This window comes from Guillardia theta (assembly GCF_000315625.1).
Source record: "Guillardia theta CCMP2712 unplaced genomic scaffold GUITHscaffold_90, whole genome shotgun sequence".
NCBI lineage: Eukaryota > Cryptophyceae > Pyrenomonadales > Geminigeraceae > Guillardia > Guillardia theta.
The window spans coordinates 32,041-57,953 of record NW_005434584.1 but is presented as its reverse complement, the minus strand read 5'-3'; the positions used below and the strand labels follow the sequence as shown (position 1 = coordinate 57,953).

At 49.8% G+C, this 25,913-nt stretch overlaps 7 protein-coding genes across 7 annotated transcripts in view; 3 read left to right on the top strand and 4 right to left on the bottom strand.

Moving 5' to 3' along the window:
- Positions 1–677, bottom strand: GUITHDRAFT_115974 (hypothetical protein; the record flags this gene model as incomplete). The annotated part of the gene is made up of 2 exons (XM_005824757.1): positions 1–631; positions 673–677. 2 exons carry the CDS (start codon positions 675–677, stop codon positions 1–3), a joined length of 636 nt encoding a protein of 211 aa, XP_005824814.1.
- Positions 678–8,956: 8,279 nt separating this feature from the next.
- On the top strand, positions 8,957–9,190 carry GUITHDRAFT_52901 (hypothetical protein; the record flags this gene model as incomplete). Its single annotated transcript, XM_005824756.1, has 1 exon — positions 8,957–9,190. A coding segment is annotated over one exon (234 nt), but the record flags the coding sequence as incomplete, so codon positions are not given.
- A 4,367-nt stretch (positions 9,191–13,557) lies between these two features.
- Positions 13,558–13,779, top strand: GUITHDRAFT_60898 (hypothetical protein; the record flags this gene model as incomplete). The annotated part of the gene is made up of 1 exon (XM_005824755.1): positions 13,558–13,779. A coding segment is annotated over one exon (222 nt), but the record flags the coding sequence as incomplete, so codon positions are not given.
- A 2,192-nt stretch (positions 13,780–15,971) lies between these two features.
- GUITHDRAFT_115971 (hypothetical protein) lies at positions 15,972–16,350 on the bottom strand (the record flags this gene model as incomplete). The annotated part of the gene is made up of 2 exons (XM_005824754.1): positions 15,972–16,240; positions 16,299–16,350. 2 exons carry the CDS (start codon positions 16,348–16,350, stop codon positions 15,972–15,974), a joined length of 321 nt encoding a protein of 106 aa, XP_005824811.1.
- Positions 16,351–19,617: 3,267 nt separating this feature from the next.
- GUITHDRAFT_115970 (hypothetical protein) lies at positions 19,618–19,927 on the top strand (the record flags this gene model as incomplete). Its single annotated transcript, XM_005824753.1, has 2 exons — positions 19,618–19,620; positions 19,673–19,927. The coding sequence occupies 2 exons, from the start codon at positions 19,618–19,620 to the stop codon at positions 19,925–19,927; spliced, it is 258 nt and encodes an 85-aa protein (XP_005824810.1).
- A 507-nt stretch (positions 19,928–20,434) lies between these two features.
- GUITHDRAFT_144665 (hypothetical protein) lies at positions 20,435–21,100 on the bottom strand (the record flags this gene model as incomplete). The annotated part of the gene is made up of 1 exon (XM_005824752.1): positions 20,435–21,100. One exon carries the CDS (start codon positions 21,098–21,100, stop codon positions 20,435–20,437), a length of 666 nt encoding a protein of 221 aa, XP_005824809.1.
- Positions 21,101–24,356: 3,256 nt separating this feature from the next.
- GUITHDRAFT_158550 (hypothetical protein) overlaps positions 24,357–25,913 on the bottom strand; it is a gene marked incomplete at both ends in the record, with an annotated part of 5,339 nt that continues 3,782 nt past the window's right edge. The window contains 2 exons of the mRNA XM_005824751.1: positions 24,357–24,399; positions 25,294–25,913. The exon at positions 25,294–25,913 is cut by the window's right edge and continues 36 nt beyond it. Coding sequence (XP_005824808.1) covers positions 24,357–24,399; positions 25,294–25,913 — 663 coding nt within the window. The remainder of the gene's footprint in view (positions 24,400–25,293) is intronic.

The window sequence follows — 25,913 nt, the reverse complement described above, 5'->3', positions numbered from 1 at the left end:
TTAGGGCAAAACTAGAATGGTATGAAATCCTTGTTTGCAGTGATGATACCGTGAGTTCCTTTTGCTACGCTCCCGTGATGAATAACAGGCAGCGTTCTTGTCCTGGATGATTGTTGCAAGGGTCGCGAAAGCATATGATTTGTTGGTGACAGATTCCATCTTGCCTACGAGTAGACCACCCATGGATGTGTTGACTTTCTGGCCACCGACTCCGGTGATTTCGCTCTCGTATGCAAATCTTTTTTGGAGGCGTCTTGGAGGCGTTGGAGCCTCTTCATCGCCTTCCGAAATTTGTTCTTCTTCATTTTCCTCATCTGTGCTGTAATCGTTAGATTCAGCGAGATGATGGCCGCGTTTTGCGACCTGCTTTAACGCTTCAGCAAGATTCACAATGAAATCATTGCCTCCCGTAGTCGTCATGTTCTTTTTGAACTTTGACTTTGGGTAGTTCCCGCTATTCTCATTGGAACAGTTGGGGTTTTTCTGACGGAAGTTTTTTGCGTTGGGTTTCCCCTGAAACTTGGGCTTGTTGTACGCGGAGCCCTTGTTCGGCAGTTGGTTCCCAACTTGCTGTGCGGCTGCTCGAGTAGCTTGTTGTTGTTTCTTCTTCCAGCCTTGAGTCTGGAATCCGCTGACTGGGTCTCCGGTAATTCTTTTACCAGATCAAGTCACGTCATTGTATCAGAACAAATGTAACGAGATTCCAATCCATCAGCTACGGTAATCAACTTGGCAAAGGAGACTTTGTTCAAGCAGCGGGAACCTTGACTTTCCAACTTCTTCCTGGCATGTACATTCAAGCAGGCGAGGTTGTCATCTTCTCGTTTCAGCTGAAGACGCCAGGCACTGTTTCAGCGGCATCGAAGTCCATTTCGATCTCGATGTCGGGCAAGTATTGTCAGATCTCCGATTTCTGTACAGGAGCAACTGGACAGTCCATTACACTTGGTCCTGTTACGTTCAACCCATCAACTGAGATTCTCCAAGCAGTCGGAAACAAGATTCGGGCAACTATGTTCCAGAGCTCCTCAGATACTGGCTCTTTATCAAACATGTTTGTGACTTTGGTCCCGAACTTCGACATCCAGACATCTTCCATCCTCACCTTCACTGGTCTGTGTGGGACCCAGGAGTTTGGAACTAAGGTAAACATGGTGGGTAACAGGTTTGCTGGGGGCAATCCTTTGACTAGCAAGTGCTCAACCTCTTCGTTTCCTACCGAGACTGACATTGGAGATCCAAGTCTCGGATACACTGGTTCAACAATGGACTGGAGCCAGTCGTCTGGAACATTGAAGTTGACCTTGACAAAGGCTCTGGCAGCAGAAGGTACCTATGCCTTCGCATGGAGCTGGAGGGTATCAGACAAGGAGAACTCCGCCTGTACCATGACAGTGTCGTTGACGACTGGCCCGAACCTGGTTCAGAATGAGGCTGTCACGAACCTCGGAGGATCAGTGGGGCTGGTGGAGAAGCCATCTTTCATCAAATAGTTACAACTCGACCTGACGTCACCAACTACATCTGTGTAACTCTGAAGACCAACTTCAACCTTCAGACGTATCTGAATGCAGACCAGTACAATGAGGCATCCATCACTTTGTCAGGCTTATCAGGAAGCCAAGCTCAGGAAAACTCCAACCCTGACATTGACCACTGTCCATCCTTTGATTGGAACGCTCACTCGCTTGTAACTCCATCACAAGCCTCCACTGCGTATTTTACCAGTGCAGTCACAGCCGGATCACCGAACAAAGTTGCAAAATTTGCTGCTGGAGTAGCCAAACTTGTCTTGAATCCGGCTCAGAATCTTCCTGCAAATCACGAGATCAAGTTTGCGATCCCGCTGAAGAACTCCAAGGTTGCCCAGCCATGTCAAACAGTCACTCTGACCTTCAATGCCTTGTATCAGAGTCAAAACAGCCAGGTGTCTTATGCAGCCACACAGACAGTACAGATGGTTGTGTCTCCTGTGAATCGTGCCCTGCAAGATGGAGAGATGGACGGAGATGCCTGTCCCTTGAAGGTCTACGACAAGGGCTTCTTGACCCGGTTGATCACCCAGCAGACGCCTCTGATCCAAGAGAACAACGTACTGACCATTTCTCTCCGCTCGAATGTTGATCTTGGTTTGAATGGGTACGGTGCAACCATCACCATTGCGGGCTTGACGGGAACAGACACCACGCAGACATCTCTGACTGCACTATCACCGGCGTCAACAGACTACTACTCTCCGATCATCCAGAAGACTGAGTGGTCTCAGTCCAACGGTCAGATGATCATTCACCTTCCTTCATCTTCCACTTGTCAGATGCCCATCAAGGGAGCGACGACCAACTGTATGATGGCTGGCTGGACCTATGTGCTTCAATATGCCTTTGTGAATAGTCAAACCCAGCAGTCCAACCCCGCTGTATCTATCTCCGCGTCGTTTGCGGACGATGAACAGACCAAATCGCAGACGGCAACTCTTCCGCTGTCAAGTTACAAACATCCATTGTTTTTGACGAGCAACCTGCTCAACAAGTACGAGATCGGCCAGTTGTATCCAGCGCCAGGTGCAGTCAATCCTGTATGTGTCACCCTCAGACCAAACAAGAACATTGTCAAACAGACTAAGTTTACTTTGACTGGACTGCCGATGTTTACCTCCACGTCCACAGTTGACTTCTACGATGAGTACGGAATCCATCCTCTATCAAGCACTTCACTGAGGGGCTACTTCACCACAATTTCTGGTAACAACATCGCAGACAAAGCAGACTACGACAATGGCAACGGACAGATTCAGTTTCAATTTGTGACCAAGACATTGATTCTCGGAACGAAGTACAAGTTCTGCTTCCGTATGATCAATCAGAACTCTGCCTACAAGAACGGGGGCTCCTGTCCGTCAGTGTCGTTGATTGTTAGCTCCAGCGACGCTCCGAGTGCAGCGCCTGGTGTACAGACGTACACCATGAAGCAAGATGATGTGAAGAGGGTCTATGGGTATGAGTCAGAGCCGTCAAGCTGCGCTGGCTACATCGTGAATCCTTCGTTTCCGCATGCGACCATTCGATCTAGCTCCAATGTCACCTCAAACACTGTATGGATGACTGTGGAATTGCAACCCAACTATGCATTGACAACAAGTCAGGCCGTAACAGTCGCTTCACTCACTGGGTTCATCGCCTCGCCTGATACGTTTACCTGCTGGATCAGCAGGAATGGCGAGTATGTCAACGTAGCTGCAAATGATGTGAGTGGAAACATTCATGCAAGCGACTTTGAATCAACATGCACCTTCAAGCAGAACGAGTTCAAGATGACTTACCAGCAATCACCCAATCTGCCTGTCTACAACCCTTACTTCAATGTAAACGCGATGAGATCGAACGGCATCTACGAGATAGTGGTGTTATCAGGCGGGTCAGGCTACACTGAGACCCCTACGGTTGTGATTTGTGGGTCTGAGTTCTACTTGAGCTCCACTTGCACTGCAAACAATGTGATGTATGGAGTGGGACAGGGAGCGACAGCCACTGCAACGATCTCGGGTGGAGCGGTCACTGCGATCACCATCACCGACCCTGGACATGGATACTCTATCACTCCTGTGGTCATCGTCATACCTGCAGCAACCGAGACCGCAACTGTGACTGCAGCTAAGGCGCAGGCTTATCTGTACGACAGGAGCATCTACACCGTTCAGTTTCAGATTCAGAATCCAAGCGCAGAGCAGTCCGCACTCGCGTTGTCGATCCAAGCAACATTCAACTTTCCATCACAGGCTATAGTATCTGGAACACAGACAAACGGATTGCAGATGATAGCATCCTCTTCGGATGTCGTCTTGAACATTGTTCCGCAGGTCCGCTTGTTTGCAGGAGACTCCCTGCTTGTGAACCTTCCAGCATACGAAGTCGAAGAGTCTGGACCTCTGTTTGGAGTTCAGTCCTCGAACCCGGCGTTCACCACCTTCACCTCACAGTTAGAATGGGAGTTGTTTGGCAGCTCCGAAGATAAGGCGAGGGCGTATCTGTCCAAGGGGTATGTTGCTGACGGCAACACGCATCGCTCTGGGGATGCAGACGTGGACGGAGTGTTTGTGTTGTCACCGTCTGATGACGGCTACAAGAAGAACAAGGACCTCTGCTGGAGCCACAAGCAGTGCCCTTGGGGAGCGTCGGACTATGATGTTGGGGATCAGGCATCCTACACTCTTTCGAAGGTTCAGTTTGCAGGACCAAGTCCTCTTGGATACACCCACGAGGCTTGTTACACCGCTTCTATGTCAGCATCACAATCCGATTACGTCGGCATGCAGATCTCTTGCAGAAACAACGTCTTCTCAGCATCGACAACACCTGGGTCCTCTGTGACCGCAATCAAGGTCAAGTTTGCAGGACTCTATGAAGTGACTGCACAGGCATCTGCTCAGACAGTGACGATCTCTCAATCAGATGCCGGATCTGGAAGCTCTGCCTCAGCTTCGATCTCTTATCAGGTGGCAAGGCTCTCTCTCCATACAGGGGACTTGGCAAACTGCCAGAGCATTACATTCTCTGCCACCGCTGGAACTCAGTTAATTGCAGCGAAGGCTGAAGTTGTTATGTCTATTGTTGCATCTACCACAGACGTTCGCTACAGGATTGACATCACCAATCCCGGGTTGTACACGACCTTTCCAACTGCGACATGTACAGGAGCCAACGCTCCAACTATCAAGCTCGAAATGATCGTTGCAACAGTCAGTGTCACCAACCAGGGGAGTGGATACGTCTCTATCCCATCCGTTATCTTGTCATCCGCCCCTACTGGTGTCACTGTGACGACAGCAACAGTGTTCGAAGTGATCATGTCTACGGCCAACCAGAATATTATCACCCAGACCATCCTCGATTACAACCCGTACTACTCGCCGACCCCTTGCTTCCTTGTAGGGCAGGAGTTCCCATCGTCTTTCTTGAGCGACTGTAGCATCCACGTGAAGGAGAACGTTGGCCGATACACAGGAATGACCGCCATGATCGGGTCCAACGAGTACTTGATCAAGCAGGGAGCAGGAGGCGTGTACTGGGTGGTGGACTCGAGCGGCAACAAGCCAAGAAACGTTGACATAGCCAACAAGCCCTACACCATCTACACCCAGTTGGAGCTGATTGTTGCCAAGAGCGCGAGGGTGGAGCCTGGCGAGTCTGTGTCGATCACCATACCTGGGTACAGGTTCAAGTCGTATCCCAAGGACGTCAATGCTTACATCACTCCATCTACCGACGACGCTTCCAACACGACGAGGTACTACTTCGCTACCTCGCTGCCAGTCAAGAGCTCGTACGTGAAGGGATACGGAGTGTCGGGGATGGTCATAACCTTGGGTACCTTGACCGGTGACTTCAGCATCAAGTACGTGGAGGGTCCTCAGAGCATGGGAGGAAACAAGCCGGAGGTTCGCTTCATCTCCGGTACCACCTCCAAGTTTGAGATCACTTACGCGGGAAGCGGATACACAACCCCGCCGAGGTTCATCGGTCAGTGTGTGACCAGCACGGGGACGACGAGCTACTTCAACGGAGTCTTCTTGTTGTCGGGAAATTCAGGTGTACGACGAGTTGAGGTTGCAGTACAAGGAAACAACTGCCCCTCAGGAACTACTGTAACTATTGAAACTCCCAATCCTTCGGGATCGTATATTGATGGCTTGACGGGATTGACTTACGTGGGGCAGCAGGCTTCAGCCATCGTCTTGCTGAATGGAAACAGCATGTCTCAAGTAGTCTTACAGAACGCGGGAAGTGGGTATATCTCAGCTCCTTTGGTCACATTTCCTGCCACATGCAACGCACAGGCTTCAGCCATCGTCTTGCTGAATGGAAACAGCGTGTCTCAAGTAGTCCTACAGAACGCGGGAAGTGGGTATATCTCAGCTCCTTTGGTCACATTTCCTGCCACATGCAACGCACAGGCAAATGCATACATTTCACAGAACTTCTCGTCTACCATTGCGATGCGGTATGAGACAGGAAACTCCTTCTTGTACGAATGGAACAGGGACCAGACCGACACTCTGACGGGACTTTACTCTTCTGAGTTCTCTTCTGTTTCCATGTTTTCCCTTGAAACAGCGGCTAGTGGCTCAGCAGAGATCAAGTCCGGTTACGTTGTGTCGATTGCCGTGACAAATGCTGGGAGCACGTGCAACAATCCGACAGTTACCGTGGACACTCCGGCAGGAATGTCGAGCACAGCGCAAGCTCAGGCGGAACCAAAAACAATAAACAACGTGTTGCAGTCAATCAACGTGACATACTCGGGGTATGGATACACTTCAGCCCCTTCAGTCACCATCACAGGTTGTGGAAGCGCATCAGCAGAAGCTTTCTTGAGCTACTCGAATGTCGATGTTCTAGTTGGGGGATCTACTTCATATTCCAGCTTCAGAGGGGTGAGCCCCTATCAGGTGACCCAATCTTCTTCAAACTCGTACAAGACTGTCAACCCGGTCACGTCAGCCATGGACTCTCCGGTCTTGGTAGGTTTCAACGAAGCCTGCTCGAATGGGCAGACTGAAGCATACACATGGGAACAGTCTACCTACATGAACTCTCGGGTGACTGGAGTAACCATCACCAGCGCAGGAGCAGGATACACCTTCAAAGGAACCAATGTGACCTTCACTGCATCTCCACTTGGTACCTCCAACATGTACGCGACCGCCAAGGGTGTACCGACATGGTCGTTTCCTCCAAGGACAACTGCGACTGGGGCTGTAATTACCTTGAATACCAACGTCCTGTTGTACAAGGGGGGCACTTTGTCCACAGCAACAGGATGCGACAACGTCGTTTTGTTGTTCTCCTATCCTGAAAGATTAGGAGGAACGCAGCTACAGATCAAGATCACAAGTGTTGCATCCAAGACTTCACAGATCAACCAGCAGGGATCAGGGTATGCTTCAATCCCTTATGTGTACGACATCCTCTTCAGTGACGGAAGGTACTTCCTCAAGGATGGGTACACTGGTGCTACCGGAAACTGCATCCCGCAGTACTTTGCGATTGATATGACTCGGCTGACTAATCTCGCATCGGGCGTTGGGTTGGTCATCGACGGCGTGTACATGACTCAGGGGGGATACGGGTACGACACTGCTCCCACTGTTACATTTGACTGCAAGTCCTGCACCATCACCTCACAGGCCGTGGCCACAGCTACTCTTGAGAGCGGATGCTTCAATGGTCAGTGCACTCAGCCTTCCTACGCCAACGCCTTCTTCTCTCCTGTCAACAGAAATAACCTCCAGGTCTGCCAGGCGAGCAACCCAGCTTCTAATGACTACCGTACACGCAAGACGCTCCAGATGCGAGTTGCATCTGGACAGTCAGCAATCCAGTACTCATCGTCCACTGCATACGCGGCGAAGCGAAACAGAGGCTTCATGGCATCTGCAGGATCATTGAACTTCTACATCTCTGCTCAAAATCTTCTTTCAGCTACGTGCACACCTCCTAAAGTTGTCGTGGAGCCTCCGACGTCCAGGTCAGGTGTCGCCGCACACGTCGAGCTCGTCGTAGAGAGTGCGAGAGTTGACAGCTACCTCTCTGAGAGTCCAGCCACAGCCGCTGATCTTCCGGCACAGGCCGCACAGTACAAGCTTGCCATCCGAACCGTCAACCCAGGCTCCGGGTACATCACAGCCCCAAGAGTCTCGTTTGTGAGCGTCGGAAGCAATCCCTGCTCGACCACAGGCCTGACTGTTGCAGCAGCGCTTCAAGGCGGAATGTCTGTCTCCACTGTGCGGATTGCTGAATATCCATCCTACATCTGCCCAGCGCAGACTTACTACCTCAATCCTACAACCAAGACCTTGACAACTGCTCAGAGTCAGGGTGCTGCGGTGATCACTTGGGATCGCAAGTCCAATGCTCCTTATGTGGTCGATGGGGCCTACGGGTACTCGTTTGGATCTCAGCCTCTTGTTCTCTCATGGGCGTCGTGTGGATCCACCACAGTGGTTATCTTCTTCGAAGACACCAAGTCGATTGACGGTCAAGGACCTTTCCCTTCATTCTGGCCAGGTGACATGTCTGTGGATCAATCTGTCTGGAGAAATCATGCAGGAGAGGTCACGGGTGTCGATCTCCTGTATGAGTCAAGGCACTTCTTTTCAAACCCTACTGTTCCTACCCCGCACACATTCTTAAACGTCAACATCGCTGCTCGAAGCTTGAAACAAGCCGGTTTGATATCAGCGAAATCTAATGACCTCAGGGCGACCACCAACATTGAATTGCCAGTGGAGGATGCGTCTCCCTTCAAGGCCAACGACTTGATTTTGATTGACAGTGAGATCTTCAAGGTTGGAACGGTAACTGGAAACACTATCACTGTGACCGAGAGAGCTCTAGGCGGTTCTGCAAGAGAAGCACATTCGCCAGGAGCTAGCGTCGTGTTGTTCTTTCCAGGAACCGCACTTGAGAAAGCTTTACCTGCATCTGTTGCAGGCGTGCTTGAGACGGTTTATGTAGCATCAGCAGTTGGGTTTGCAGTGGAGAGCTCGATTGCGATCAATGATGAGTTCATGCTTGTGGCAGGCGTTGATACAGCGACCAATACGCTGAGTGTGCACAGAGGATACACGCAGGCAGATGGTACAAAGACGCCTTCACATTCCGCTGCTTCACTTGTGGGGCTGTACAACCCGTTGGCTGCAGTTGCTAGAACACAAGCATCCATCACTGCAACGGCAACTACGCTATCAGTTTTTACGACCAGGGGCTTTAAAGCGAATACATACATCCAGATTGACAACGAGATCATGTTGATTACTGCCTTGGGATCCAAATCGTTTACCGTTGGCGAGTACATGGAGTTGCATTCTGACACATCACCAAATGTTGACACATCACCAAATGTACCTGACCAATTTGATGGACTTCGGCTTGTTGACTGTAACGTCGACGGGTGCTGCCGTGTAGAAGTCGATCACGAAGGAACGTGGGGCACGGTGTGCGGGTATTCAGATGCCTTCTCAGATGCAGGCGCACAAGTAGTGTGCAGGCAAGTCGGCTGTCCCACGGAGGGAGTCCAGTGGAAAAAGCTTGGAGGAGGAAGCGGACCAATCTGGATGGATTATGTAGATTGCACTGGAGCCGAGCAAACGCTGCAGACTTGCCCTTTTGCCGGCTGGGGCGACCACGAATGCGATGGAGACAATGCTCTCGGCGTGTGTTGCCAGGGAGGCTGCACAGGACCAGGCAGTGGAAATGAATTGGTGAAGGAATTGGTGAAGGAATTGGTGAAGGAATTGGTGGGTGTCACGTCCATCTCCGGCAACACGATCGGTATCAAGAGAGGGTTGTTCGGAACATCTGCATCCGATTGGCCTGTCCACACCGTAGCATCAGTTGCGACCGATGCATTTCAGTTGTCTGCCTCACTCAACAGTGAAAATACATCAATCCCCACAGATACAACAGCATTGGGGCTGCAAATCGATGACTATCTACTCGTGAACAACGAAATTTTGGGTGTATCCAACGTCACAAAAAGTTCAATTCAAGTGACACGAGGTCAACAAGGTTCTACAACTCAAACTCATAGCCCAGTTTACATTCAGAAGGCTTATGGCCCAACAACAGTAAACTCTTCAATCCTGACATTGTCGGCAGACATCACAGACAATGCAACCTCAATTGAGACTACAGGATACTCAGTTCTGACAGCAGGAGCTTACATTCAGATAGACGACGAAGTCCTCTATGTGAGGAATGCTCCCACGTCCAGTGTTGTGGCTGTTGAGTCCGCGAACATCACCAATCGCTCCTCGCATGCTGCAGATCAAGTGATCTACATTGTCAGCAACCCCACTTACATCAGGTCAAGCATCGATCATGTAACCACAACAATTCCTGTTCAATCAATCACAGGCTTCTCCTCTGGACAGTACGTTAGGGTGGAATCCGAGCTCATGCTGGTCAACAGTGTAATTACTTCTTCTAACTCACTCAATGTGACGAGGGCATCAAGCCCAGTACCACACAATGCAGGAAAAGTCTTGTCTGTATATGATTCGATCTATGTGAACGATCAGCTTCAGATTGTGCCAGGAGACTTTGTGGTAGTTAACAACGAGATTGACTATATGTGATTGCATCTTCTTCAAAGCTGCTGACCATTAAGCCAGGACAGTTCGGAAGTGTTCCCAGTATCCCTTCTTCAAGCGATGTTGTAACAGTTGCGTCTAGAACAGGGTTGAAGAATGCTATCCTGTTAGCTGCAATTATGTTCAATGCTACATCGATGATTGTCAACGATGCAACTGGGTTGTTCGTAAATGACGTTGTCGCGATTGGACAGGAAAGAGTGCAGATCAAGTCTCTTTCAAATAACCTTGTGGGTGTCATTCGAGGAGTCCAGGGAACGTTTGCTGCTAATCATGCGGTGGGCGCATCGGTGAACTTTATTGAGCAATCAACAACCGTCCTTGCTTCCACTTGGACTCAGACCTCTCGGCGCAGGCTCCTACAGTCTTTGTCGGCAGGCATCAGTGCGGCTGCTACGTCACTTACTGTATCAGGAACGCTGCCGGCCCAAGGAACAAAAATTCTTGTTGATAACGAGAATATGTTAGTGCTGACTGTCGATAAAGCAGCTAAAACCATCACCGCATCCAGAGGAAAGCAGGGCACCACAGTAATCGCACAAACGCGAGTGCCGAGATTGTGCTATCGATTGGGGCACAGTTCTTCATCGAGACCATCATCGGAGCGACAGGCGTGCTTCAGTCCGTTTCTGGCAGCAACTCTGGCTTTTACGCACGTCCGATCATCACCAACCCCGACACAGCTGACGCTACCCCGATGATCTACCTCGATAGCATCGCCGTGATCAGCAGCCCCACAAAACTTCAGAAGGCTCCTGTGATCTCCCTCAACTACCTCGCGCCTGCCTTGACTGCTTATACCGGGGTGAACCCGGACCTGATCGTTCCTTCCCTGTCATATCCTGTGATCTACAACCCGGCCAAGTACAGCACCGACCCGCTCTACTACCAGGACAGGATGGACGGATACGACTTGATGCGTCCAAACTCGCCTGTTCTTGAGAGCAGCTCCAACCGCATCAACGGAACAAGCCCGGTCTACGTCCTCGACTCTTTTGGACAGATGCTGGGCGATCACGTGGTTGGTAGTGAGAGCATTGCCGTGACCCTGCAGGCTCTGACCTCAGCTATCTCCACAAACCCCGTGTTATCCTCGACTGCTTCGTCGTCTTTGACAACCAAGGCATCGTACAAGGTGACTCAACAGTCTTCTAGCCTGGGCAGCGTGTGGGGGGCTCCTTCCAAGGTCTACTCTCCAATCTTGGGCTACCCCATCAAGTCAGTGGCGGCATCTGGGGTGCAGTCTCCAGCTACGCTCAAAGTTGCCTTGACTTCAGCGACAGCAACGTCCTTGGAACTCTCAGCAGCTGTCGCTTACATCACGGTAAACAGCTTCATCAGAATTGACAACGAGGTCATGAAGGTCACAGCAGTCTCTGGGGTCATTCTCACGGTGGTGCGTGGTCAGCGATACACCTACGCGACAACTCACAATCAAGATGCAGAGGTATACTCGGATTGTGTTGGACGTTTGTATGCCGAGCCAAGCCTCGAGGGAGGGGAGCCTGCCGTCCTGGACTTTGACGGAACCACCATCACCGTGGTCTCAGGAGGAAGCGGATATCTGTCTTCTGCTAAAATCTATGCATGCGGCAGTTCAACAAGGTGCAACTATACTATCGCGACTGAGAACACCTGCTCTTTGACCTTCACCTCCACTCTCGGCTCTGCCGTGAGCGAGATGTACCTCAATGAGACTGTAGCTACTCGGGCGCTTGGAGGACAGCTCACTGGTCTGACATCCTCGAGCAGCAGGTTCGTCTTGCAGAAGACGCAGTCAAGAAAAGTTTCTTTGGTATTGCCAACCTCTACGCCAGGAGGACCTGCCACAACAACTACCACCACACCATCATCAAGCTCTACGAATGTCGGTGCCATCATCGGAGGAGTGGTCGGAGGAGTGGTCGGAGCTGCCTTCCTTGCATTCTTGGCATACAAGTTTCTGGCCCCGGCTGCTGTAGCTAAGCCTCCCCTTGAGGAGATGGTTCCTGTATATCTCCCACAGACCTATCCCGTTCTCCCTGTCGACTACGCCTCTGCTGCTCCAATGCCCGTCCAGACGCCTCTCTACGGTCAGCAGCCGATGGCGTATGGAATGTAGGTTGAATAGATAGTTCTTTCATGATCTGACCGGACCGTTACGCCTGTTCATCTCTTTTCCTGTTTTTTCTTCGTGAGTAAAAATCAAAGATAAATACGACCTGCTGTGCATAAGAAGCAAAACGAAAGCAGTAGGCTAAACACAAGCAAACATCGGTATATCAATCACTGTGAAAATAGGCATCAAGAATGCAGAATACCACTTGCACTGTCACTTCAACATGTTTGATCGGTGTAATGGAGGTGAACAAGCCACGTTTTACAAAGCGTCGCAAGCTTCTTCCAGATGCATGCATTTGGATGGCGTTGCGAATTGCTTCGGAATTTTTAGAGTTCACAATATCAAGGACCAGCTGAGTTAGTAAGTTGTAAACTATCTGAAAGAGAGAAAGGAATCTGTGTCATATTGATGGTTGAATGTTAGTTGGAAGTCAGCTGAAGGCAGAAGGTCACTAAGCCAGTGACAGTGCGTCAAACGACCATCTTCAAACGACTATCTTGCCCTGAAGGAGGAACCTTGGTGCGATAGACAGCCTCAAGGTTCATCTCTCATTTGGCGGAATGAGAGATCTTATATGAAAAACGAGAGCTGGCACGAGACATGCTTTTGCCAAATCATCTCAATTGCCAAAGTAGGTCAATTGAAATCTCCAATTCAATCTAGAGTTGAAGCTCAGACAATTCCGTTTGACTGCCCAGAAATTGATGAAATCCATCAAACCGTTTCACTATTCCCACAGAAACGAGAAGATTGGACAACGCAATTATCAAAAGTTTCGTTCTACTTCCAATATACCAGACACGGACTATTCTGTCCGCCCATACCCCTGTCGTGAAGCCAACCATGATGGATGTTCATTGACTGAATATTTTAACAATCATCAGCTCTTTCGTCTCCCGACATGTAAAAGGTTATCTATATTCGATTTCAGATCCCCAGCCGCTCGCTGCCTGGAACATCCGCTAGACATATCTGGTACACTCACAAGACATTTGCATTGTGAGATCACTGATATCTCTCAGCGGGAGACTCAGGAGAACGTTGACAAACCGGTACTTCAAGAATTAGAAGTGACGTTTCAAAACTCTCCAAGAGAGGAGGGTGGGTTGTAGACAGCCATGGTGACACATCGACTGTTGGCGACATAGCTGTTTGGTGGCGATGGCGATGAAGGTGAGAGGAGAGGCAGAGGAAACAGAGGATACAGCAGGAAAGATGGAACGTGCGAGCGTGGGACGGACAAGTAAAATGGGACGTTGTGGCCGGTAGGGCACGGCACATGCTGGTGGAGTTTTATGCTCAATAGTGCGGGCAATGCCAGAAGTTTGAGCCCATCTACCACAAGATTGCCTCCCTCCTGCGCTTAGAGAAAGTCAACGTGATGCTGGCTAAGATGGATGCGATCGACGAACCGAGACTTTCACAGTCAATGCAAGTGATGGGCTTTCCCTCGCTCTACTGGTACGCGTATGGGAGGATACAAAACTACAAGAGCGGCAAGCGCACCAGCTCGATGGTGGAGTGGGTCTTATTCCTTGCTCGTCGGGACTCGGGACGCGGTCCATGTGGTGTACAGCAACAGCGATGCTGAGGAGGATGCCACCTCGTATCCCAACAGAAGCATGCCGTTCGGGTTAAGCGCTAGGACCGCAGAGGATCGAGTGGTGAAGAGGAGGGACCCGCCATAGGAGAGTGCTGCAGTTGCCTGTGAGACCCTCCTCTTCTCCGACCCTCACACGCCTGGGCATGAGGAGCGCATGGCGGCGTTTGCTGCAGTAGCCAAGGAATGGTTGGGGAACGGTTTTCCTCCAGATCAGCAGCAACGTTAAAAGCGTCCTCAAGTACTTCGCACTTGACGGCCAGTGACTTTCCTGTCGTGGTAGTGGTGGTCGCGGGGCATGCGGTGACGGAGAAGGGCGAGATGTATCACCTTGACCAGAGCCGCTCCAGTGCAACCTCACAACAATCGCCCTGGCTACCTCCTCCTCTTCCTCCTCTTCCTCCTCCTTTCAGACCTGCCGGAAGAGGAGCTGTCCAGATGAGGCAGTAGCTGTGCCGGCAATGGCTCGTCCTCTGTCCTCTCAACCTTTTACGGGGGAGAGTTTAAGCTGCCGAAGGAAAACCTGGAGGGGGACGGGATCTACCCCGACGACCCCATCAGGAAGCACACTGCAAAGGAGCTTGAACTGAGACTGTTCCGGACGATCTACAGGTGACCATGTCTATGCGTGATGCTCGATTGCTTTACCAGAGACAAGAAAAGAGACAAGAGGCCCTCTATCAGAGTATGAGCCATTGGAAACAAGGCATCGTGGAAGCAATCTGGACAGAGATTTGGAGGCTCGAGGTAATCTGTCGTTTTAGCGGTAGATCATCTGATACTACTACCTAGCCGAGTCAGCGAGTCAATGAAGCCTCTCGTCCAACTAGGAGATCACGTGCAGCACGCTGAAGTCAGAAATCCCTACAGATCTCTCTGCCGTTGGTGAGAGTGAAAACGTTCTACTACACAGGATTTGAACCATACTTGAAGTGACTCAATCATCGCAGGAAGATGTCAAATGCCCAGAGATCATTTCGAGTGATTCGGGGTTGACGTTCGTATTCAGATACCGTCAAATGTCTGAAAGCTGTAGCTGTGTTTCTTCCCTTTAACTGTGCTGTTCAAATTGCTATTTTCTGGGAACGATTCCTTTATCTCGAGAGTTTCATCTCCTCTACATCAACTCACGAACGGACAATGTCCCTCAGTAGGGAACTGGAATGCTTTTAAGATCTCACCATACATTTATGTGGCAAACAAGAGATGCTGCTCTCGTCACGTTTGCTACCGCAAAACCCACAACTACCCCGACGTTACTCGCGCTCGCTGCCTGCAATGGAGTTGCAGATGTCAGGGTTGTCGTTCCAGACACTGTTTTTTGGCTCTGGTTGGTGTTGGCGTTGGTGTCACATCAACCCCAAGGATAGAAGAGCTGGCGGTAAGAGATGTAGTTGTCAGCGTGTCAGCCTGGAGGTAGGTGGAGCTGTTTGAGGAATTCCTGACCGCGGGGTGAATAAATCTCGGTCTGAATGTGAATCTCTGATGATGTAGCACCTCCTTGCAATGGACGAAGCATATCATCTGGCAAACAATCGCCTTCCTATTCCCTTTCACTGCTGCATCTACCACAAACCTGTCTTCCCACTCTGTTTGTTCATGGTTGAAGATTTCTGAACAATTCATACGCTCTCTGCATAAATCTCATGAATATCAGGGCCATATTCTGGCCGTTGATGGATACAGCCCTGTACATTTGCTGCTTGTGGTGCCTCTGAATCCTCTGCATCTGCTCAATGTTGGTGACGGCCTTAAGGTTTATGGTTTAGGGCCTTGGTTGCCAGGGCGTGACAGGACAGAGTGCCTGGTGGGCCTTGCATTCCTTTCGTCCCGTCCTCATCGTCGTCCTCTCGGGATGCCGCACCACCTTGCGTAGCAGGGAGAGGATCTCGTCTTCTTCCTCCGGATGATGCTCTTGAGGATCAGCACGTACCCGATGGTCCGGTTGTCATTGGCGTTGAGCTTCCTGATCCCGGGGTATGCGCCATCCCTGAGATTAAGGTTGGACTGCATGATGCAACCTGCCTCGCTCTCGGCAGAGAGGGCGTTCCAGGCTGTGTGTGTGAGGACTTAGACCTTTCTCTGTAACTTGATGCTGTCAACGATGCTGTTGATGTATCTTAGACTTTTCTCTGTAACTTGATGCTGTCAACGATGCTGTTGATGGATCGGATGAGGTCGGTGGGCTTCTTGCAGGGCCGGTTGTTCCTTGCTAGCTCGTTGTCTCGCTCGATGAACCTCGCGGTGAGTGTCTGCGTGAATGTGTTGATGAGCTGCTTGTAGGTCTCCATGTCTCCATGAGTCAATTCTTTGTCTTCGTTACTTCTCAGCAAACGGGCTTCTTTCGTTTCTCTTCGAATGTCATTCGAACATCTATCAGCTGTTGAATCTGTCACGAATTGTCACGATGACAGATGGAAATGATGGTGGAACCGACCTTTCGCTACATGCAGTGAGTTCGGCAGCAGGAGATCTTTTCACTGTGCTGGCGATGACCATGCAGCTGGGCTTCAGGTGTGACAAAGGCGACCTTCGAAGGACCTAAAATGAAAAATCAATTCGACTACTGGACCTCTTCCTTGTCGTCAACAAGTTATGAGATTTACTCATAGACGTGGAGGTGCCGTGCTCCTGAAGGAATCTACACCCTCCCCAAAAACCTTCCCCAGTCCCTTCCAATGCTTTTCAATGTTTTTGCTTGTGCTTTGAGATATATTTACTTTAGTTTGGTCAGTATGGAATTTCAAGAAATTTATTCTTTTCCTCAACGTACGGGACTTGGCATTATCCTCGTTTTGCAGGTGACCTGCACGTAACATTACGGCGAATATTGAAAGCAATGTCGAATCTTACCATATGCTTTGAAACAAGATACTATCCCAGAAATTGTTCTGTTGTGCTTCACACTGTACACTGACATCGCGCTTGCAAGAGTTTTCTTGAGGAGAAATTGGCTGCTCTATCTCAAATCCGGCTGGTGATTGGCGAGATTCCATCGTCCGCTTTTGGAGAGTTTCCTGTGTCCTGGTTTCAAAGTCAATGCTTAACATTTCGATCCATGCATCAGTCTGAACCTCATGAACAATTTTTGAATTCAATTTTGAGTAGGAGCCTCCGAACTGTGCCTCGATTCGCTTTAGATATTCATCAGTGTCGGAAATATTTGTGCAGCTTTTTGTGAATAAGTGATTTTTGACATGATCTCTTTAGTGATTTCGTATCTCGTTGAATGAGTACCATCCATTTCATCTTCTGTGACAGGAATCAAGCTTGAAAACACATTTCCGTCAATCCACTCCTTTCCTCCTAATTCTTCTCGAAATTGTTCTGATTCTTTGTTTTCTTCTCAATCATCCTCATCTCAGAAGACCTTTCCTCTTTCCTGGGTATTAGAAATTCGTTCATCCACTCTTCAGCCTGTTTAGTTCCTTCTTGCAACAATGGTTCAGCTTGATTTAGCACCATACAGCAGGGGATCTCGATCTGCAAAGGAATGCAGCCGTCATCATTCTGAGATCCTGTTTCAAGTTTAGGAATCATCGTGAACTTGCTTGAAGGATCCCAATCCAAGACAATAAGGCCAATCGCTCCCGCTTTTTAACAGAAGTGAAGTTTTCTGCTGTAATTACAAGGCGGATCAAAAGGTTTAGGACCTGTCTTCACCGCAACAATCTTTCCAGCTACCTTTGAGAAAATCATGGACTGCACAGAAATGATTCTTCGTTTACCTGATCTGCATTCCATAGAGGCATGTCTGCAAACTACGGTCTAGCCCATACAAGCCTTCCAGATATGTTCAGACCGCATACAAACGAGCCCTCATACACTTGCCTGTAGGTACCGAACATTGTCACATTTCCAAAATTCATATAGGAATGATTAACCGGATTCTCGAGTTTCGCCGTTGGTTTGATAGGATCATACTTGCTTGTCTGAAGGAACGTGGTGATTTGTTCTCCCACCTGAGAGGCATAGAGGTTCGAGCACAGCTGATGCTCGATATCTTATCCACTCCCAATTCTGTTGTCCAGCGATACCTTTGATCTTTCCAATCACTCGTCTCATGATTCTCCTGTTCAAATCGGTCATTTCTGAACTGGCACTCACTTCCTTAACCAGGAAAAATACCAATATGTTATCCGAGGATTCTGGATCTTGCAGTGGATTCTGCACAGGTGATTGTTGATTAACAGATTGGTCTTGCAGGCACTCGTGCTTCCTTGCGTTAAAAAATTCTTTCATCAACGCATTAGCCTCATTTTTAGAAATCCCGAATTTGCTTTCCTAGCGAGGACAGCCTACAATTCCTGCCCTGTAGCCTAGATTTGTTCCAGGCTGGACGGGTGGGAATGCAATTATGTGAGTGGCAACTTCTTGAAGCAGCGAGATATCTTTCTGCATGAGCAACACGAACAGTTAGATGCCATCAACGCAGGAATCCAGCTCACTTGCAAAATCATTTCTGCTGGGAGCTTGACTTGCACGAGAGGATTTCCATCTGGCACCACTCCAGAGGAGATTGGTCCTTCTTCCACTCTATAAGCAGCAGTCAATTTCTTTTTGCAATCAATTTCTGTGACCTCAGAATAGAAGTGAACACGTCGGTATTTTGATTGTCCACAACGACCACGGCAACAGCACCCGCTAGTTGAGCATGATGTAATTTTGTACTAGAGAACCCCGTCCTCGCATGCCAGCAGGCTGCTTCCAACGGGTTGTACTCCACAAGACTCTCCCGTCCTCTTCAGCTTGTACGCCACCACGGGTGCACGGTTCCTGCAACAAAGACCTCCAGAGGGGTCCTTTTCAGCAGATTCACACTGGGGTAGAGTATCCTGGGGTATCCAAGAGAAGTCAGTTTCACACACGAGTACGAGACCAACTGTCCTTTCTTTCCAGTAAACCTTTGTCTGACTCGGGCTCGGTTCCTATGAGCTCTGACAAACGACATCGCGGCAGGGGAGGCACATGGAAGACCAGGAGAAGGACATCGCTCAAGGTTCCCTCCGAGCATGTGCGCAGCATGCATAGGTGAGCTAGAGAGCGGAGGATGGCAGAAAGAAAGTTGAGGAAGAGGAGCGAATGGAGGGGACACATGGAGGAGAAGCAGAAGCGTTGAAGTTCTGGAGCTGCTGCTTGTCCTGCCTTCTCCTACTCTTCCTCATTTAGTTTTGCCTACTTCTTCCCGTCTTCTGTGCTTCCTCCTCCTCACAGTCCTTCCTCGTCAGTCACTGGTGCAACCGCGACTTCATACCTCCTGCTGCAAGGGCATCTCCAATAGCTCCTCTCCTGTGGATCTCGACAGTCCTGATCTCTGATGATACAATTGAGTCTTTTCTCATCATCTCCACTCTATCTCCAATCCCTCTACTAGCTATCTCTGTCCTATTCAGGACTACTGAAGCAGCAGGAAGCAGCAGGAGCGGAGGACTACTGAAGCAGCAGGAAGCAGCAGGAGCGGAGGACTACTGAAGCAGCAGGGAGCAGCAGGAGGGGAGGACTACTGAAGCAGCAGGAAGCAGCAGGAGCGGAGGACTACTGAAGCAGCAGGAAGCAGCAGGAGGGGAGGACTACTGAAGCAGCAGGAAGCAGCAGGAGGGGAGGACTACTGAAGCAGCAGGAAGGAGCAAGCACAGGAAGCGAACGCCATTTCCGACGGCCGCCGTCAGCGCTTTCATGCTCATGTATCGTGTGCAAGAGGAATTGGACGTTACATTCCATACAACAACCGTTATAGCAAAGGGTCTCATCGCTTTCTCATGCGACATGGTGCAGTCCTGCATGAACCGTGAGCTCTATCTGGAGGCTTGGTTCGGGTCAGTACGTGTGGGAGAGTGACGATGAGGTTATCGGAGAAGGAGACCCACGCATAGCGGTGAGGGGGAAGAGCTCAAGACAGCAGGGGACAAGGCGATTCACTTCTACATGGAAGTCCATCAAAGAGCTGAAGGATAAGGAAAAGGTCTCCATCCACCAAGTCTCCTCTCAGAGCGATCCCTACCTGCCACCCAAGGACAACATGATCATCAACGCCTGGTGCTACAGCCATGGCAAGGGCATGCAGCCTATCGCCTGAGAAACAGGATGAGGTGTCTGCTTTCTTTGTTTATTCTTCGCACGAAAAGTCTTCTGTTGTTATTTCATCTTTGCATCAGTTGTCTCTGTTTTGATTTGATCAATTACGAGCCCGAAATAACAAAGCCGCAATGCCTTTCACATGCCCTAAGTTGCTGTCAAATGAATGAGGGAGCTCTCTCCAACTTCGTTAGAAATCACTGGATGAAGGCTGAAAGTGCATCGAGAAAGTCGAGTGCATGATCGAAGACGATCAGTATTACCGTGTGCATTTGTAGCTACTTCTCCGGAAGGATTGCAATCACTGCACGTCACTGCACATCATCATTAATTGATACTCGACTGGAGATGATATTTCAGACAAGCACATTTCGGGGTCCTCTAACTTGTCTTCTTGCTTTTGACTCAGCATCGTCAGTACTATCATACTCAATCGAAGCCTCAAACATGATTTATTGTGACTCTTCCGTCTTGTGTGTGAAAGAACTTGCGACAAACATGTTCATCCTCACACCGAAACCGGCCTGGACGATAAGCGGCTCTGCCATCTCCTCCAGAAGGCCATTGATATCGCTGGTGTGGCTGAACCCTTGAAGAACACTGAGTCCGACCTCTCGTGATGCAGCAGGTTGCCCATGATATGGTAGACGTGACTGGTATTCTCGAATATGCCGCCCCCATTCTGCAGGCAGGCATGGTAATTGTCCCGGAAGAGCGCCCTAGAGCTGTACCCCTCATCCAACACGACCTTCACACTCATGTTGTGCACCGTGAACCCACGCTGCTCCTCATAGTAGAACAATGCTTCCTCCAAGCTGTGGAACGGGCCCCAAATGATCACGTGCTCGGGCTTGGCAGTGTAGAAGTAGAAGCCATCCAGGATGAACTCCACATCGTGCACGAGTATCCCGGGCCCGATATCCTCCCTGTCCAGCTCATGCAGCTTCTTCTCGATCACGATCCCATGGATGTGTATGCGGAATACCCTCATGGTGCCGCTCATATTGAACACAAAGACAAACACCGCCACCCTGTTCCAGTCCCTCACGGCGTCCACTTGCTCGCAGTTTAGCCTCGCTGTCCCACACCTCTTCCTCAAGGACGACAAAGGAGTACAGAGGGTCAAAGGCCGGTGTGGGGAAGGGAGAGTCGAGCCTGGCCTCAACGACACCATGCGTGTGCATGGAAGCGATGTGGAGGGAGCACCTTGCAGGATAGCCGAAAATCACACTATGGAAAACCATAACACGAGGGGCCACCCCTGTAGAAATCCCCGCCTGCCACCCTGAGGTCGAACATGTGCTTCAAGGATAAGACCCTGAGGCACAGCATGAACAGCATCATCCACTGCCCCGACTTCAAGCAGGTCTGCAAGGAGAACTGGAAGCATCAGCAGGCCCTGCTCCACCCGGAGTGCGTGGATTTCATGATGAGATCGGGCATGTTCGTATAGATCATCAACCTAAGGAGGACGTGATCCCCGTGCGGTGCGAGACGGCCTTCCCATGAGTCGCCCAGGAGGGCACCATGATCCTGCCCGACATGTGCAAAGATGTATCAAGATGGTTCCCTCCTGCTTTATCACGCAGTTTGTTGCAATCTCCTGCTCGTTGTATCATGCTTCTCCATTCGACTAGTCGATCAGCCGAATTCATCTGGAACAAGACCTGAATGGACGATTTAACAGAAAGTGTGCGTAAGGTACACTCTGATTTGATCAAATCAGATCATATCCTGAAGCACGGTGAACAGATCGAATTTTTGAATGAAAAAGGCATGTTTACAAAGTTTCGCAGCAGCGATAGGTAGGTGTTAGACAGGATTGCAGAAGCTCTGTTTACCTTCAAACTTCTCATCTGACGAGGTGGATCGTTCAGTTCTATAGAGTAGATTAGCATTTCTTGATTATTTTTTACTTTTCTTAAGCCAGAAAAACAAAATAGATTTTCTACTGTATATCTGGTTTGTGCGGTGATATCGATCATTTAGCTCTCCACGAGATAATGCGGCGAGAACCCGCATACACTAACGTGAAACAAGAGCCTCAACCCTCACAAAGACCACATATCGCGTAAGAAGCGACTGGCACCGAATATCATCATGGCTCAACCACTTCGCTTCCAGAATGTTGTATACACAACACAGAGATTGTCAACGACACGAGTAAGGTAAGGATGAAGAAGATTGAGAAGCAGGAAATAGAAGTCTCTAAGTTTACTAGGAGGTAAACTACGCACAACCACCACACTCACTGTGCATGCAAGTGGGGGAAATTCAGGAGGCCGTCCGCACGAGATGCGTCCGCCTATTTAGGGAATATCCGGCAGAGTATCCGACGAGTATCCGAGGTTCCGGATCCTCATGGATACAACAATGGCAAATGCCATTCCAACATGCCAAGGAGCTAGTGGTGCAAAGACTTCGGCGTGAACAGAGTCACATGCTGCTTAGGGTCAACAGGCTCAAGACTGAAATAGTATCCTCCTGCGGCGTTGACGATCTTCGACATCATCTCGAAATCAAGGATGTGATCTTCGACATCATCTCGTCCTTGGGCAATGGTTGCTTGTCGCCAAAGAAATTTCCCCTCGATGGAAGTATGATGACATATTTACATATGCCAGTGTACGACCATGCCAACTGGGACTTACTCTGTGGCGATACCTCAGCTGTCAGTGATACTCTCAAGAGATGGTTTCAACCCAATCGGATCACCATTTATCCCCAGGCTTTGTGTTCACAGCACCAAGCTTTACAGGATTGACCTTCAGCAAGACAGAAGGAGATCTATCTCTCTTTATTCTGACTCAACAAACAAAACAAACCCACACACACTGATGTGGCATAAACAGACGTGGCTCACACACGAAAGGGGAAGAAGACCACTTAGTTCTGACGAGAATGATCCTTGTATACCTTCGAGGACGGAGACAGGAATACCCGTCTCTTGGCCGAGGAAAGTAGGGGTGATTTCTCCTTGGAAGTTGACAAGCTTTCTTCTCTAGATGTTGAACATCCCGTCAGCCCTTCGAGCAGAAACCTTGCTCTCTCGCAGGGTAGAGAACCCCATCCTCGCATGCCAGCAGGCTGCTTCCAACGGGTTGTACTCCACAAGACTCTCCCGTCCTCTTCAGCTTGTAAGCCACCACGGGTACACGGTTCCTGCAACAAAGACCTCCAGAGGGGTCCTTTTCAGCAGATTCACACTGGGGTAGAGTATCCTGGGGTATCCACATGCACGCTCTCTTCACCTGCGCTCAAGCAGAACGAGTACTGCAGATCAAGCAGAACGAGTATTCCGGATCAAGCAGAACGAGTACTCCGGATAGGGCGCATGCTGACCGCAAGAATCCACTACTAGCGCTGCCCAGTACATGTCGCCAGATGCTTCTGCTTGTAGGAGAGTTCTGCGTGCATTAGACAATGACTTGGCTTTGCAAAACATTGATATCAATGTTTGGCGAGATTTTCAGGAACCTCTTCGAGAGAAACCTGCTCGGCAGAAGAGTCTGTCCTTACCCTCAGTCATAACCACAACTCCACTGTCTTCAGCATCGTCTGCCATTTCGCACGTGTATACAAAAAGCCTAGTATGATGAAATCGTAAGCATAAAGATACGTATTACCATATTTACACATGTTTCCTGCCATTTTTTTCCTGCCATTTTTGGTAATATGTATCTGAACCAACCCTATGGCGCGCGCAACCGATCCTCCATGCGACCATGGTGACTTTCATGCGAATGGTTGAATGTATCCGCCATGAGTTGCACCTGCCGCATGCCCTTCCACCACCTCTGTCATTCAGCGGGCAAACATGAGAACCTTGAGAAATATCAGTCTGTGTCTCTCCCTGCTGCCGCCTGCCCACCCGTTTCTTCTCTGAAACCGGGTTCATCCTCTTCTTTGCCTCCCATTTCAGTTTCACCAAAAGGGCTAAGTGTACTGCATTCATTCATTCATCTTCGACCTTGACAACCAAGGCATCGTACAAGGTGACTAAGCAGTTTTCTAGCCTGGGCAGCGTGTGGGGGGCTCCTTCCAAGGTCTACTCTCCAATCTTGGGCTACTCCATCAAGTCAGTCGCGGCATCCGGAGTGCAGTCACCAGCCATGCTCAGCTCTGATTTGACTGCATCTGCATCCTCCTTGCAGCTCACTTCTGCTTTCTCGTACATCACGGTAAACAGCTTCATCCGCATTGACAATGAGGTGATGAAGGTCTCGGCTGTCACTGGAAATACCCTCACGGTTGTCCGCGCTCAGCGGTCAACCTACGCAACCACACACGCTACGAACGCCAACGTGTACTCGGACTGTGTTGGTCGACTCTATGCCGAGCCGAGCCTGGAGGGAGGAGAGCCGGCTATCCTCGACTTCACTGGGAGCTCAGTGACGGTGGTGTCGGGAGGCAGCGGATACTTGTCAAGCTCACATGTGTACGCCTGCGGGAGTGCTACGAGATGTGACTATGCTGGAGCTCAGGTCAACACCTGCTGGAGCTCAGGTCAACACATCGTATGAAACGAGAATATAAGAAAATCCACTTTAGATAGATCCGATGATTTATGCGAGCCATTTGATTCCCAAAACTTTCCTCTTAACTCATCTCGGACGCTCTCTTCAATTTCTGTCTCTGTCTGTATGTGCAGAGAGTACTATGTCCTTTCCATCCCTCGCATCCTGATCCAACCCTCATGCTCTTTTATACTCTCCTTCTTGCTCGTCTCTCTGATACCTCTCGTTCTTCCTTCCCTCCCCATCCTCCCTCTTTTCTTGCTATTTTTCAATGCTCTGTTCTACTTTTGCTCAACTTGGCCGCTGGATATCAATCACAGGAGCTCTGAAGTCACTGAATCCTCCTGGCATAGCATTCTACAGCCTAGCCATCATCAAAATAGAAAGAATTGATGTAGATTTGACAGATATTGACTGGCTTCAGTCTTGGTAAACCCCGCCAACTCTGTGACTTCAACCAGGGATTTGAGCGGATCTCATTCTCAGACAGCTCGAAGAGCAACCGGATTTGACGTGAGGTTGTGTTCCAGTCTGGTTGGCACCAAATCATCATGAAAATTCTCAGGATCATTGAATACATGATTAAGAAACAAGACATTTTTGTATGAATGTAGAAGCATGTAAGCAAGAAACAAATGTGAAACACGTTTACTGAAGCAAAATGCACACAGAACGCATCGAGAGCTGCATCACGCCATCAAAGGAGGCTGCCTGCCTTATTTTTGCGTACATAGGAAACGATTGAGGGTCCAGGAAGTGATAGCTGTCCCTCGTTCCTCCTGCCTTGAAGTCGACCAGAAAGGAGTTCTTGTATCAAGATACGGGAGGAACAAGAAGCTCCCAAAGTCACTTGCATCCCCTGCATATCAATCGTCTACGCCCGTGCTCGCATATGCTCCCTCCCCCACATTCCCTGCATTGTGATCGCCTTCGTTCATGCTCGCATATACTCCCCCCACCACATTCCTTGCACTGCGATCGCTGCCGCCCGTGCTCGCATACGCTTCCTCCGCCACATTCCTTGCATTGTGATCGTGCTCTTCCATGCTCGCATATGCTTCCTCCTCTGCAAGACTTGCATCCAGATCGCCGTTGTCCATGTTCGCATATGCTCCCTCCCCCGCATTCTTTACATCGTGATCTCTGCCGCCCATGCTGGCATATGCTCCCTCCCCCACATCCTTTGCATCGTGACCTTCTCCGACCATGTTTGCAGATGCTTCCTCCTCCACAATCCTTGCACTGCGATCGAACTCTCCCATGCTCGCATATGCTCCCTCCCCCACACTTTTTGCACGATGATTTATGGAGATTGTGCTCACATATGCTCCCTCCCCCGCATTCTTTGCATCGTGATCTTACCTTCCTATGCTTGCAAATACTCCCTCCTGAACAATCTTTGCATGATGCTCGTTGACGCCCGTGCACGCATATGCTCCCTCCTCCGCATTGCTTGCATCGTGATCGTAC